Source organism: Pocillopora damicornis, chromosome 11 (genome assembly GCF_964200805.1).
Source record: "Pocillopora damicornis chromosome 11, jaPocDami1.2, whole genome shotgun sequence".
In the NCBI taxonomy this organism is placed as follows: Eukaryota; Metazoa; Cnidaria; class Anthozoa; order Scleractinia; family Pocilloporidae; genus Pocillopora; species Pocillopora damicornis.
Genome location: NC_142680.1, coordinates 14,374,080 through 14,390,367, shown reverse-complemented (window position 1 = coordinate 14,390,367; position 16,288 = coordinate 14,374,080). Strand labels below are relative to the sequence as shown.

General features: G+C 36.9%; 2 protein-coding genes across 2 annotated transcripts; one reads left to right on the top strand and one right to left on the bottom strand.

Annotated features, from left to right (window-relative positions):
- Nucleotides 1-595: 595 nt before the first annotated feature.
- LOC113666148 (progranulin) lies at nucleotides 596-4,449 on the bottom strand. Its single transcript, XM_089187133.1, has 3 exons — nucleotides 4,290-4,449; nucleotides 3,767-3,889; nucleotides 596-943 (listed from the first exon to the last, which is right to left on the bottom strand). Exons 1-3 carry the CDS (start codon nucleotides 4,308-4,310, stop codon nucleotides 722-724), a joined length of 366 nt encoding a protein of 121 aa, XP_089043259.1. The 5' UTR covers nucleotides 4,311-4,449; the 3' UTR covers nucleotides 596-721.
- Nucleotides 4,450-12,007: 7,558 nt separating this feature from the next.
- Nucleotides 12,008-15,618, top strand: LOC149037695 (uncharacterized). The gene is made up of 6 exons (XM_089186375.1): nucleotides 12,008-12,283; nucleotides 13,459-13,548; nucleotides 14,074-14,330; nucleotides 14,456-14,573; nucleotides 14,886-15,005; nucleotides 15,356-15,618. Exons 2-6 carry the CDS (start codon nucleotides 13,461-13,463, stop codon nucleotides 15,616-15,618), a joined length of 846 nt encoding a protein of 281 aa, XP_089042501.1. The 5' UTR covers nucleotides 12,008-12,283; nucleotides 13,459-13,460.
- The last annotated feature ends 670 nt before the right edge of the window (nucleotides 15,619-16,288 follow it).

Sequence of the window (16,288 nt, the reverse complement as noted above, 5' to 3'; positions counted from 1 at the left end):
AAAATTAGGGAATTACGACTACTTTTTCTTTTTCTTTTTTTACAGTAGTATACATGACGCTAATTCGTTAGGTCCGTTTAGCTCAGAGCTGGCTCCATACAATTTTTCTGAACTTTTTGTACGTGAAGCACAACATATATACTTTAATTCAGAAAAATCGACACGATGTAGGTAGAAAGGCTTGGAAATATTACCCCTATCTTTTCCTCAGTTTTTTGTAAGTTTGTTGACAGCGATTGTTTTTTCACGTAATAACAATGCCATTTGCGTCAATCTGAAAGACGTGTGCAGAATTATTTCAATCAGCGACGACAAATCTTGCATTTTCTCATGTGTTTCAATTCTGCAGATCCTGCATCGCAATGGAAATTTAAAACGCTGGGAACTAGCACGAGTCAGCCTAAGGCTTGCCAAGATCTGAGCCCGTTTCAAACTGTGGCCGAATATTTAGTTCTGCAATTGAAATTTTTCCTATAACTTTGGAATCATGTGGCTATATGCATTACAGACAGCTTGCTTTGGGGTTATCAAATATACATTTGTGGAACTGAGTGCTTTTAAGAGAACCTAGATTTTGAACAAAATAAATAAGATATTTTGTGCTATCGTTTGTGATTTTATTGTGTTTACTTCAAGAATCTCATGACCATAACGTCATTTACATCAAAGTACTCCAATAGTTTTTTTTTTGAGCATTCCTTTTTTATTTCCAGCTTATATTTTATAACTGAGATTTGTGCTCAGGTATACACCCTTTTACAATAGGAGAACAAATGTATCCTTCCGGACAGCAATGTTTTAGGTCATAGCAACAAACAGCATTTGGTAGAGGACAACATGAATACCTCCAAGGAGGCCACCTTTGACAACACGTGTCAAATATACTGCATTCCAAATTATCAGGGCATAATCTATGTGATGCACAATCAAATGGTGGAGTGTCCTGCAAAATAAATGAAAGTGTTGATTATTTCGTCGATCGATTGGACTACTGAATATATCCTCTTTACCAATAATTAATAAAAAATGTCTACATGTAAATTAAACAAAGAGTGCCATGCGGTGTTCCTCCCAATTCGAGTGCCATACGGTGTTCCTTCAAATCGAGGCCTTTATGGAAGACAAAATAATGCTTGACTCTTAAAAACATTACACAATACGCGACTTTCTAATTACCAATACTGAGGTTAGAATGAATGCTGGGATTGGCCAACCGTGTACATTGATTTATGTTGGAATGTGAAAATGACCGTAGTCATTACGAAATGTAAACAATTTTAACGAAAACCTTTTATTTCCAATTCGTGGGTTCGTGCAAAAGTCCGTAATAGGTTGTTACGCTTTCTGTTCCATCCCGTTTCGTATCTTTTTCGTTGTGTATAGTCTCGAAAAGATTCTCAGATGATTTAAAAAGTTTCCGTCAGCAGACCGTCTTTCGCTCCATGATGGGGCGAGGAGCACATGTAACAAACCAAGATATCCTGTAACTTACGTAAATTTAAAGAAAACCTTTGTTTTTTTTTAATTTCACAATAAAACGTTACGTTCATGACATTTTCTGCTTCCATCACAGTTGTATCAGCATTTTCTTGATACACAGTCCGGCCTCTTTTTCTCTTCTTTGCATGATTTTTAATGACTGCTTTACTTCTTTGGTTTCCGTCAGAAATACATATCATATAAACTACGGTGTTATACAAGGATTTCCAGTCCTGAGAACAGCCGTAACAATATAGGTGAAAAAAAAAACAATTCTTTTTCACGTGTAAGTGATTTCGCCAACCAGCTGCTGACACGTCACTTGCCTTTCGTGCCATTCGGTCAGGTGGATGACTAGACGGCAAAGTCACTCAATCCAAGGTCGTTAGTCGGAATATTCTGGTATTGTGGCTGCTAAAACACTGCAAAATCCGTATCTCTTACAGACAGTGACAATTCAACATCTCTAGAAGGTGAAGAAAACCAAAATACGAAAAGACAAATCGAAAGTTACATATTCAGTGGCTTTGGTTAATTGTATTTCTCGCCGCAGAGAACAAGAATCGACAGCCGGAAGTTTTGTCACAGGCCCGTTTTGGCCCTGTACCTGACAGATTTCTCTTGTCGGTAAGGACAAAGTCAGTAATTGAGAATTTTTTATATTGAATATTACGACCACTTTTGTTTTTGCAGTGATTCAACGCATGTTTTCATCTTGAGTGCGCTAACGCGCTTTACGATTTTCATCAGGGTATTGTCGATTCTTTTATTTTCATTCATTAGTAAAGTCGACTTTTCTTGTCAGTAAAGCCACGGTTTTTATGCGATAAACAAAATAATACATGGTGAGCTATCGAGTTGAACACTGAAGGAGAAATTCTATATCTACGTGCGCTCATGTAATATTCTCTATTTACCACTAAAGTCACAACTCGCTCTCAATTCAATATCCAAATTTGTCGGGCTTACGAGATGATCGCGTACCTGAAGCTATTAATTATATGTACAGATAAACGACCTAGAAATATTAATTTATTTTAAAGAGTGCTAAAATTGACAGTTCACAGGCAAAAAACGAACGAATTTCTTGCTTTTACAGGATCTAAGCGATAGATTCACCATGATGGAATCGTTGTTTAGATAACTTCACGATCACAAATCGCGTAGCGTTACGTTAAAAATTCTAGAATCGTTTTGAGACAAAATACATGATTGAACAATACTTTAAATATACTTTTCAATAATCAAAATAATATCTACCGGTTCAAATAGTAGCCCTAATGTCGCAAAACCTCAATTGAAGTCGGTAGGCGCTGTTTTTATATTCCAGCCATAGTACTTGGCGCTTTCGAGAATCGCATTATTTGTTACCGCAGGGCTAATTTCGTCAATTTCACGTCTTAAATTTCCATTATTTTCAGAATTGATTATTCTTCGGAATATATAATTCTCATTTGAGCTCTTTAAGGTCTACTTTGAACGGGATGGAACGGAATTATGGCGTAACAACTTATTACGGACTTCTGCGCCACGAACCCACGAATTGGAAATAACAGGTTTTCGTTAAAATTTTATGCCTTACCGATGTCTAAGGTCATTTTCGCATTCCTACACAGATCGATGATCTCCTCTGCCCATCATGAAAAGAAAAGGTTTGCAAACATACAACTTTAAAGAATTTACGAAGCTTTGCATCTCAGACAACAAGAACAAGGATCGAGGCCGCGCGAAACAACAAACGCCTTGAGAGACCTGGTACAGGCCAATTCCAGCGTTCATTTTGAGCTCAGTATTAGCAAAGTCGCGTATCATTCTATTATATGACCAATTCAAAGAAACAAGTTTTCAGCTGGTTGGAAAATTCTTCACGGAATTTTCACCCGAGGACGTACAATGTAGTGTAAAGGTACAGGTAGTCGTTTTTAAGATAATAATCATAAAAATCCCACGAGCAGCTCTTGTGTCCTATGATATGAGGTCACTCGTGATGCTTTTAAAGGTCTCACATTTCACCCGCCTATGGCTTGTGCAATTATGAAAACTCTCAAAACATCGCTTGTTCCCATAAATAACAAAAAACACACAAGTTCGATCTTCTGATCCTTTCCCAGAAAAAACAAACGAATGAATACAAGAACAACAACAGCCGTCAGCTTCAAAACCTGGTCTGTAAAGAACATTTACATTAGACAGATACGCTAAATCATGTCTGTAAAAATGCGACAATATTCCAGTAGAGAAGACAAGTGTCGTACAAAAAAAAGGGGAATTCGAAAATGCAACATACTAAAATCGAGGTAAATTGAATCTTCAGTTGGACTGGTGTCTTCCTTTTTAACTCCTCAGCAGAAGAGAATGTCACCAAATACAGGATCAGTAGCGCTGGTGACGAGATGACGGACCACTTCATCTGCAGAATTAATAAAACATTTTTAACTTGAACAAAATCCAATTTAATTGCATTCAAACAAGGAAAAAATGGTCTTTTATATCAAAACGAGCTTACTGGTAAGATATTTGTTAAGGGGAAGTGCCCCAATCAGTTGGCTATGGTGAGGCTTACAAACCAGACGCTACGAAGATAAATCGAACTTTTTTCATTTTCCAAAGCACTTTACTGAATGCCCGCGTGACCACGATCTCAAAAGCTGTGAGTCTTTTTTGAAGATCAAAGTTTCGAAAGCGTTAAATAACTTTTAATCGTTACATTTAATTACATGTACATGTAGCAAAAAAGTGAGTGAACAACTGGTCAACGTAACATAAATTATGTGGCGAAAACTGATAATAGTAATAGGAAAATAGCTCACTTTCTTGGTGACACGCTTCATAAAGGAAAATCGTCGTAAAGTGACTTACTCTTCAACACTGCTGCAGCCAACTGTCGTAATAAATACGCTTTTCTGGGATATTATTTGAACTGGTGAGAATACATCAGACCGCTCGTGACCATAGGGTGACCTGGTGCCTTTTGTAAATAGCATGTTAGGACAGTTTAGTTTTCTAAATCTAACCTTGTGACAGCCTTGACTCGTAATCTGTTTTGATGAGGCAGTAGTTCTATTTGAATATCAACAGTGACTCCACCTTATTGAATATTAAGTGAAGAAAAAACCTCATAAATTTGTTAAGTTACCAGCCCCAAAAACCCAGCCCTAGTTGTCACGCTGGCCCTGCTCAAACCCGTCTGGGAAGTGAACCACGTGAACTCTTCGACCACCTAAACGTTCCGGTATCCAAGAGCAAAATTCTGACTGTGCAAAACTTTATTTACAACCCGGAGTAAAATCTCCATGTCATTCTTAAATCGTAAATCAGTGACTTCATCACAAAATAATAATAATTTTATCATTCTTTTTGACAAACTTCACTCATATTTATCGGCATAAAAGCAATGAACCACATTTTCTATCGGTTTACCGGCTAATAAAAACCACTTGGGAAAAAATGTTTCGCGTGATTAATTACCCTGTAAACCGAGAAAATGTTTGGTTTATTGTATGTTTATATATTTAAGAAATCCACCACAGTTTTCGTTTTTCTAGAACCTTATTGATGATATGAATGACGTCACAATGTTCAAAGCTAAAATGAAATCACGAGGCGCAGCATCGGGTAACCTGGTGCCTCGTGTAAGTGATACGTTAGGGCGGTTTAGTTATCTATATCCAACCTTGTGACAGCCTTAACTCCTGTCTTAAATGGAAAATTATAGTCGATTTATTTACATCAATAACACTGTCTATTTTACGCCAGTTTAATATGCCAAATTTTTCGGAAAATCACATGCGCCCAATTTGATCGATTATTGCTTCGTTGTTTGAGCTGCCGTTGTCGTTTTGATTTGTGTTGTGTAATAACTTCTGCATTGAAATACCAGTAAGAAATTGCTGTTTATAGATTCCATTACCCTGAATTGTTTTTATCGCATTGGCAATTATCTTCTTTAAACGTCGCGAACTGAGAGATGGCTTTCTTTTTCTGAAGATGTTTTCTTCCAATTTTTCTTCTACCTCGACAAGCTCTTCTTTAAAAATGTATCCAAGTTTACTGATCTAAAGTTCAGAAAGTCGTCACAGTACATATTTAAAAAATTTGCGAGAATTTTTTTCTACGAAACGGTGAGGATTTCTGAGTGTTGCGATATAGATTATGTGTTGGTCATTTTTGTGAGCTTTAACCTTATTGACAATGGCCAAGAAGCGCCCGGGAACAGCTACAGCTATTGTAGAAAAAAAATGTATGTATGTATTTCATATAAACGTCCAGAGAGCTGTATTTGATAAAGGTTTAGTATTCCTGGAATGATATGAAAAAAATGCCTCGTCAAACACTATAAATGTTTGAATAATTCTGTTTGAAACTGAAAGAATTCTTTCAGAGCGTATGCGCGTTGTTTTGTAAATAACACTGTAATGTATTTTAACTTGTTTGTGTGTCCTTTTTAGCGACGTGATATGTCTGTAATGACCAGAGTGCCAAATTTTATTTTCTAAATTTGATCTTCTCCACACTGCGAGTATTTCATGACCTGATACTTCAACGAAAATTATCGAGAAGGCGCCTTCCGATCAGCTTTGTTTACTTTGTAAGTCACGCAGGCGTGCAAGCGTTAAAACCGATCACATTTACGCAACGTTTTAGGACAACTCGGCATTTTTTCTCCATTCAGTTGCTATGAAAACCCAAAATCCTCAACGTAGAAGATATAAAAACGAATTTTGAATAGTCAAAGGAGGCCTCGGTCAATTTTGTGAATTATGCAAATAATTTTTGACACAAGCGCAATTAAGCAAACTTGCGTTGTTTCTAAGATGTTAGTGGATGAAAGCTAGAGAGAAACCCATCGGTGACCTCATTAGTGTATAAACTATGCACCGATATAATTTTTTTAGCCCGACAAACGCCTGCATTTTAAGAATTCTTTCGTACAAATTGGTGAATTTTTGATATGCTAATTAAGGTCGAAGAGAATGTTCTCCTCTGGCGAAGTTTTCATATTTTGTCTGTGAAATAACTGAATACATCTTGTAACTTGTAGCAAGGTAGAATTCTGTGAGCTACATTATTGCAGTCTCTGCGCGTTGGGAAAAATCTGTGAAATTTACATTTTCGATCGCTGTCCACACGGGTGGCTTAGCTAAAAATGATTTTTGGCTTGTTGCGACGCAGAAAAAGAGAACTGGAGAACAACTAAACTATTTTTGAAACACGTAAGGCCACTTCTAAGGCCACTTCGAATTTGTTAGAACTAGTTGGTCGGACTGTTCCGTCAGCAGGAACGTTCAGCCTAGGGTTAGAATTAAGCTGAAGCGTTTGTTTCTCTTTCAGGAACGCCTTTACAGATCATGGGCGTAGTTCAACTTGTTGTGCGAAAGGAAGACGGAGAACGAAGAGGGCAGATTATCGTAGGGGTGAAGTCGCGGCAGGTTACCGCTGACCAATCAAAAGACTGAAGGTAAAATATGGAGTGAGAAGAAATACTTCGGTTATTTTCCGTGATTTTTTATGTCCAAAGGTCTTCTTTGTTTTCTCGCTGCGTTCCTTAGTAAAGGAACACTCTTCCAAAACTTGCAGTGATGCTCCGACCAGGAATCTTTCTATAACCACTTACTTATTTGCCGCTGAACAAGTCCATCGCTCAGAATTCTATTGTCTTTCCTGAAATGTACTTGCAGTGCCCATTTAATCAGCGGGAGGTACAATAATTTGCATATCTTGAACTAGTCGGCTGTGATTGGTCAGCAGATTAAGCTTTGGGAATACATAGGTCAGATTTCAGATTTCAGCTGCTGTTAATCAAACGGTTGGATGCGTAAAGTAAATCCCAAGGTGAGATAAAGTGAACAAAAGCAATAATTAACAATAGCCACGCTCTTATCTAAGCGTTTAGCAAATTCGTTTGCAGCGATTTCTTTTTTAACTCAATATGGACTGACAGACTCCCGTTGGTTAAAATGTTATCGGAATTATAGAAATTAGTATCATGAAATAGAAAATAGAAAGATATATCATGAAGAATAGGCGGTTTAAAAAGCGTAACTTGCGATCAGGCGGTTTTCGAGTGAGCAAGGCTTGCGGTTGCGGACTGAAAACAAAAAAACGCCTGATCGAAAGTTGTAAAAAGCGGTGCTCAGAAAGCCAGCTAACCTGTGGTCAAGTGAAATTTTAGTTTCATGTACTCTTTGTCTTAAATGTGGTTTTGGCGCGCCCCCGTATTAAAGAGAATAAGGAGCGCGAAAAAAAGGCCTAACCGCAGTTTTATAGCGAGCGCGATGCGTGGGTCACTCGCTTTTACTTGACACTTGCATTGTCATACTTCACAGAAAAATTTTGATGACTAGAGGGCTTTTCCTCCTTGTTCATCCATCAAGAAGAAGAGTTACGCGATGACAAAAAAACCACAACGACAACAATTGCGAAAGAGACTACGGTGGAACCCCGTTAATACGGCCACCAACGGGCCATGGAAATCTATCCGTATTGAAAGGAGTAAAAGCATATCACTCACTTGTACTTCATACTTGCGCTCTTTTACTCCACCGATTAACGCAGTCCGACCAAACAGAAGAAAAAACAAGCAAACTAACTAACAAACGGCCGCCTCGAACAAATTGACGGCCGTAGGAACAGTTATAAAATTATTCACATTTGGATCCGTTTTGATTAATCAGAACATATAAAAATTAGTTTCATTCCATTCAGTTGCTAAAACTTGTTTGCAACAATATGTCGAAGCGTGCGAGACATCAGCCAGGCTTTTACGCAACATTATTGAATGATGTCCGCCACTGTGGCTTTAATTCGAAATACCGACCGAAGGTAAAACCTACCTTTGTGGGCGTTTACGGAGTCGAAGTATTGTAACAAAACGAGCTCAAGGAGGCAGAGCAAACTTTACAAAACCCATCTGCTAACTTTTCAAAAGCGAAAGTGTTTCATTCACAAGTTTGCGAAACGTAAGCGCTGTTAGCCATTTTCAGGCCATTTTCTTTATTGTCTGGCCGTCCGAAATGCTTGGTCGATTTAAATTTAGCGCGCGTCACACACGAAAGTCCCGGATGATGTCACCTTATTCTGCGTGAAACTTTTTCCAGAAATTACTCCCCCTCTATGTATGTATGTATTTATTTTTTCGCACTAGTGATAATGATTCCCTTTTTAGTTTTTTTTTGTGTGTTCATGTTCGATTTTTCTGGCGTCGTTGCCTCGGAACCGGCATTGGCGAACTTCATAAGCAATCTGTAAAAAAAAAGCAAATAATTTTAAGCAAATACGGTATTAATCTATTGCGTTTGTGTTCCAACAATTATCACCCACATCTAATCAGTTGTGGCTTTTTCATAGAGTTTGACTTTCCGGCATTTTCAAAAAACACTCTACTAGACTATCACAACCATAAAAGACCAAAACCGTGAGCTGATGGATGCCAACAATTTTAATGACTGATTAGGAAGAAAAACTAAAGTGCTTCTGTTCATTGCCTATTAAACGGTTTTGAGTCATATTAAAAAAAAAAAAATAGCTCTATGTTAGCGTGTAGAGTAGTATGTTGCTCGCACCAATCAGATCGTTGTATTAGGGTATGTATCTTGCACCAATCATATTTTCGCATTGGGGTATGTATCTCGCACCAATCACATCAGCATTTGGACATCATGCACCAATCAAAGCGTTTGGGTATTGTTTTCTTGTAAATCGGATGTAATGGAATCTGGGGGCTGTGCACAAAGAATGATGTTAACCAGAAATTTTGGGCTCATTTTATTAGTGTTATGATTTTGGCTTTTGCAGGAGCCTCGTCGAGTTAGGTCGGTATTTATCGGGATATGAAATCGAATGAAAGGTTCGCATTCATTTCATTGTATAATTTTCAAGTTAAAATGTGTTTTTCCGCTTCTTTTCTCACAACGCACATGCCAAACAACTTACATTCCATCACATACTATGAAAACAAAGTCCAAAATGCAATCAGAACATACCCAATCATTGCACCACATGAACATTAGGCAATTTATCACGTGCTTGAACTGTATTCTACCGATTAAATTCCACTTTGCCATATTAGACTTCGCTCCATCACATGCCAATTCCTTGTGAACAACCTGGATTTTATCACGCATTCTAACTGCATTATCCAATACCACTGGTAAAAGTTCACATAAAAATTTATGCTACTGATAATGAATTTTCCACGCATTCTCCCGCGTTTTGAGTTTTTCTTCGAATAAAATTCGCTTTTATCTACCTTGGAATTAGCCCGATCGCGTGTTAATTCCCTGTAAAAATTTGCATTTTATCACGTATTTCACACACAGATTTTTTTGTCTTCCTCTTAAAGTGAAGTAACGCGATATTTTCGCTCTTTCGAAAGTAATAAAAACAGGAACACAAAGTGTCCCATTTCGATCTACCCAGCTAAAAAAAAAAATAACTTGCATGCGCATGCCTATGTTTTTTGTAACCATGGTTACAGCGCTTATTAACGATGGCACGACACCACTTTTAGCCACCGATATTTTCTAGTGTATTTTTTTAAGACCCTCACTTTAATCTAATAGAAAAAAAAAAGACCCCCTATACGGTATTTTCGTGGTTTAAATGTTTGGAACAATGACCATATCCTTTGACAGCCGATTTCTATATAACTGTAATCGTTTAAAGATTTTTTACGACGGCTCTGATATTCTGCTTGTTTGAGATACAACTAATAAATAAATAAACCCCTTCGAGCGGCTGGTAAATCGGCTGATAATGTCCACGATTGAGATATTGTCCAAAAATTAGAAATATTTGGCCGAGAGGCAAAACTTTTAAGACAATCTTTGGCCAAGGACATTGCAAGCCGAAATACCAACAAGCCAGCTGCAGAAAGGGGTTTATTTATTCCATAACGTACCCGTCTTATTAATTTTCATATCACGCGAAACCGCTCGTAAAAAACAAGTGCTTATCTGATGCAGATGCGCAGTCGTGACCAGCTTTTTAATATTTGACTATACTCTACAAAAAGAGTGTTTTTCTTCCGTATAAGATAATTGAGCTGGCTCTCTTCCACTGGTTTTATTTCTTTACTGCAGAAATAATACGAGGGCAGACCGGGCTTAGAGCGTAGTAACTGTTCGGTGATTTTGCACCAAGACACGTTAAGTAGCTAATATAATGGCTACTAAGACTAGTTGGCTGTTTAACAGTTACACTTGCTAACTTTTTCAAAACTCCTCTGCTGGACTTTTAGTGAAGTATTTCATTGACTATTATACTTGTACAATGTTACTTAGAGAAAACCAGTCAAACTACAAATAAGTAGAACAGCTGAACAGGAAGAAGGCCTGTGGCGTCTATGTTCACCACTCATGAAACCGTTCTGCTTTATAACCATAGTTACAGCACTTCAAACACTTCTCTATAGGGTAAGAAGACATGATTTTCATTTCTGACACATCCAAAAAAAAAAAAACCCTCAAAGTCGACACGTACCCCTTGCATTTTATGGCCTTTTCTTTTTTCTAAGCTTCTGAGCACTTCCTGGCAAGATCACTTTTGTCAGCAGACAGATATTGAGTCAAAATATTTACTTTGTGATGATATCGTTAATAATTTCGGCATGTACTAAGACCCGAAACAGCAAAACGAAACGACCAAAACGAAACAAGCGAAACGACCGCAGGAAATGTAGATTTCACTTAAGATATTCGCTCGCATTTATTGTTTTTAATTATGATGGCTGTCTAACGAAACTTAATTTTCTTCCACCACGCGAGCAGCTGAAAGTAAAATTTGACATTTATATGTAGTTTTCAGGACGGAACGCCAGCCAAATTGAATACCAAAGCGTTAGGAGGGGAAGAAACAGATAACGACATTTATTGACAACATTTATGTACGTGACCTTTGTATTGATATTTTTTTCAAAAAGGTTCCCTCGACGTCTCACGTCAAGCTGATGGTAATATAGAGATAACTGAATTTCCCCATGAGGTAGATCAGGAGTAGAACATAATTTAAATGACCCCTGGGCGTTATTTTAATTTCTGATTTTTTTTTTTGTACTATTTTGGTCGTTTTTGGTTTTTTCGTTTGAGTCGTTAGGTTCATTTCGTTTCAATCTTTTTGTTTCGGTCATTTCGGTGGTTTTGCATGTTTCGATTTGCTGTTTCGGTTTTATTAAATGTCAACAATTCTCGTGATATCATTTCTTCATCCTGGTTCCTTAGGAAAATAAGTGCGATTTTGGCGAGAGCATTTTTTGTAAGATACATGTAAATTGGAAAATCATAACCTTATATATAACACCGTGGTTAACTCTGGAGGAAAATATGACACATTGTGTAGTTCTAAAAATTAATATTTTCAAAAGAAAGACATAAAACGCTTTAATTATCTCCAGGGAAAATAGGAAAACATTGTGCAGTTCTAAAACTTCCTAAATGTCTCGCTGAGTGTTTTGACCAAATAATTTGCAGCTTTGTTTAAGAGTTAGACTTGCCATATAAGTTTTTCAAAACATTCTACTGGATTTCCATTGAAGTATTTGATTGACTGTCATATCCAGTGGTGCTAAGATGAGACTCCGCAGTCATTTAGATTTAAACACTAAAGCTTTGACCTGATCACTAACAACAGTTAGAACAGCTGAACAGGAAGAAGGACTGTGGCGTATAAATCAGTGGTTTTGTTTTGTAACCATGACTATAGAAGTTCAAACAGTTCTATAAATTAAAGAAAACCACGAAAAAAAGTTGTCACTATTGATACCCCCAAGAACAAAACCAAGTACGAAAAACACTTTTTCGCTAAGAAGGTAAGGAATATCTCTGTGAGCTACTTGTCTATATTTCTTAGACCAAGCCTTTCTTGCTCACACCAATTTCGCTGATTGCAGAAATGATCGAGAAAAATTTTGTGTAAAATCTGTAAATTAAGCCACACAATATTTCACATTCTGTCACATTCTTCTGCTCAAAGTTGTTACAAATTTGAATCTTTTTAGGTTGAAGTTCTCAAAGTCATAGAATGCTTGCGACCTGTCTAACTAAGATAAAATCGGGTGATGTTTAATGCTAACTAACATGTTCAACTACCATGAGCAAAACGAGCCATAAAAACTTAGGCCACTGTATTTTAAATACATTGTATTGCATTGTTCAATATAAAGTTGCTACAAAGTTAATATTCACGTTAATAGAGTGCAATACTGTTCTATCGTATGGAAGAGTATTTTGTGATAAAAAAGGATAAGTTGTTAAAATTTTGTATTTCAGAAGTGATCTGACATTTTTGTCCGTAGCAAGTCAGAAAAAATTTGCTCTTGCTCTTAACTTAATTGCCGCAAGTTATAAGGATAAATTGTCAAAAGTTTGTATTTTAGAAGTGATCTAACACCTTTGTCGGTAGCAAGTCTGCAAAAATTTGTTTCTTGCTCTTAACTTCATTGCCGCAATTTCAAAGTTAAACAGGCTGAAAATAAACATATTGATAAACTCCTGTCACCCCCGATGAGGTCGATGCGCTCTATTTCGTTCTTCTCCGAAGCTTTATAAAATATTATGGCTTATCAGAATGAGATGAAATTTACAAGGTAGACTAAGAATTTAAAAATACTCCAATGCAAACCAACAACAACGATCTATTATTTTCCCCTTTCTGCGCCTTTTGCAGTTGTTAATTCACCTTTGGAAATAAATATTTAATATGAATAAATTCATATAAGGCTTTTTTTGTGCAAGGGATGACACAAGCCTGTTAGCATAACAACGTGTTTTGGAGCAATAACATAATTGAACGAAGTATATATTTGCCTTCGAAATGTCGTGCTAATTAAGAGTCCCTTTAAGTAGACAAAGCTGGCAAATAATGTCGAGCACCTACGTAACAATTGTCAAATTTCAAACTTACAGGAAAACAGGAAGGTTTATATTTTGGGACGCTCAATATCACATTTTTTATCTTGAATTTACAATTTTTTTTATTTTATAGCGATGCAGTTCAAGTTTTCTCTTCAACCGATCATTAATATTCTCTATATCTTCCTTGGAATTATTCTCCCATTATGTTTCTGTTGCACTGGTGAGTATAAATCCCTTTTTAAATTTCTTCTGTTCCATCTTCGTGGTGTCGTTTCCTCAAAACCATTACACGAGCTACATATGCTACCTGCAGATCAAAGCGAATAATCTTTTAGCAGACAATCCGCTTTATCTAATTCAAAATGTCTTCAGCTATGGAATAAAAGATACAAAAAAAGTCCGATTTCAAATAGACCTCATCACATGCGCATCAATGGCTCAAAATGATGAATTAAAACAAACGATTCACAGATATCGTGGTGTGCTAATGGACGCTATGAAAATATTCTTGATATTTTTTGTAATATTTTCTTTTCGCTCATTAATTCACAATCAAAGGTTAATTTTTGGTAATGATAGCCTCCCAGTTACGTTGAATTTTCAAGAGATGAGAATTACCTTTAGGGAAAATTCGTCTATAAAGTTTTGAAATAAAGAGGTTTAATGTGCCTTTTTCATCGATGAAAATAATAAATTATCTCGAGTGAGTGGAAACTAAATGATGTATTTGTTTTGCCTACCACAGGCGACGATAGGCGACACATCAAATATAAGGACCCAATACCGAACATGGCCATGAAAAATCACGCGATCAAAAGTGCAGAGGTGCCAAACGAAGGGAGCTGCAAAGTAATGTATTTGATGGAGCCTAATTGTATGTCCATCAATGTTGGACCTGTTGCAGGAGGAAACCAAAAATGCGAGTTGAATAACGCCACGGAGGAAAACCATGCTCCATTTCTTCTCGTGAATAATCTAAGTTACACATATCTTGCAATCGAGGTAGCATTTCACATTCTTACGAGTTTTAGGTGGCAGAAGAGATTGTTTCATTTCCTTAGGCTAAAGTGATGTTATTCTTGACATAAGGAAGATCTGCACAATAGTTTACTTTTTTTTGTCAACAGAATCCATGCAGCAGCAGCCCATGCTTAAACAGTGGCACTTGTCAAGCTGGATTCACCTATAAAGGTTTTCGCTGTGTTTGTCGGGAAAGATTTATTGGAGAAACCTGCCAAGTTGAAGGTGAAATGGCTGGATTGTGTGGGCTAGACTTTCGTTTAGTACTCGAGGAGTTACTCACTAAACTCTCAAACTTGACTTCAAGAGCAAAATAGTAACCACTGAAGTAAAGCTGAAAAAGAAAAGCCTATTCCTGTAACTCTACATGAATATAACTGGTAGATATTAATGAAAAAGAAATAGTACTAGGTTAGTTCAGAATTAAGTTTTATCAGCCAAAGCAATAGTCAGGAAAGCAAACAAAAAGCACTCAAATCCAAACAATTTAACGTGGGCGTTTTGTTTGTTTTTTTGTTTTTTTTTTCTGATTTTTAGTCAAAAGGAACTGCGCAGAAATCTACAAATCCGCGGGTAAACCAATTGACGGTGTGTACACCATCAAACCTGATAATTTTCCTGCCTTTGAAGTATTCTGTGACCAAAAAACAGGCGGTGGTTAGGGTTAGGGAGAGTGCTGAGTAATATAAATATGCTTAACGTTTTTTACATCAATAGCTTTGGAAAACGAAAAAAAGGGCGTAACCTCAGCTCATCGATATGCAGTTAACCTGACGAAGCACTACAACTCTGATGCTTGCCTCAGCAAACATATTTATTGGCATAATCATATTTAATGATTCAATCCCTAGAATCTTCGGCATGAATCATAGATATTACTAAGAATACTTTTACTCCATATCATTATTGTTTGATTATGCTTATCTGATATTTCAAGATTTCTCTTGAATTACGAACTGCTCATTGTTAGTCAAACGTAATACTCATAGTGCGGCTGGTTTTTTCAGGAAATTCTGGTGACTCTCTTGCTTTCCATCGCGGTATGCCGTTTACCACTAAAGATCAAGATAGTGATAGTGGAGGTGCAAACTGCGCCATTACGTTCAAAGGAGCCTGGTGGTACAAGGATTGTCACCGCTCAAATCTCAATGGTTTATATCTTCGTGGCAGTCACTCCTCAGAGGCTGATGGAGTGAACTGGATTCACTGGAAAGGATATTATTACTCTTTAATGAGAACCGAGATGAAAATAAGACCAGGGGATTTCTGAACTGTCATGTTTATGGCACAGTAATGATACAGTACCAACTTTAAAAAAAACAGCAGTGTCTCGATTGAGTCTATTCAGCATTAAATAGTCACTCTTAAATTAGAGCCTAGCGAAATGTTTTTCAGGTTTTTCTTGCTTGATCTTCTTTGCGTGTTTTTAAAATAGGAATAGTTGATTCTATAGAATCGGCTAGTTAACCAATGATGATAACAATCATAATAGTAATAATGACTCAATCTATATCGCGGTACGTGCAAAAAGCTGCTTATCATAGTTGTAAATTGACAGTTAATTATAAGTAGGTCTGAAAAAATGCGTCTTTAATCTTTTCTCAAAAAACAGAAACTAATGGACTCAATTTAAGGTTTATAGATGAAACACTCTATAGCCCGAGGGCAGCGGCTGAAAATACCATGTCTCCATAAAATTTTAGGTTGGTCTGAGGTATTCACAAGAGTTATCCTCGAATCTCAATGGCTTGTATCAACATGGCCATCGCGCCTCCTTTCCTCCTATCTCGGTTATACAAGTTTTGATTCTTTAAATTTTTGACTAGTATTTTCACTTGACGGAACACGAAGCGATCACACAATCTTCGTTTTTTCTAGGTATAGAGAAGAATAAACCCAGTCGCTAATTCAGTTCTTGTTCCCTTTTGATTTCTATAACG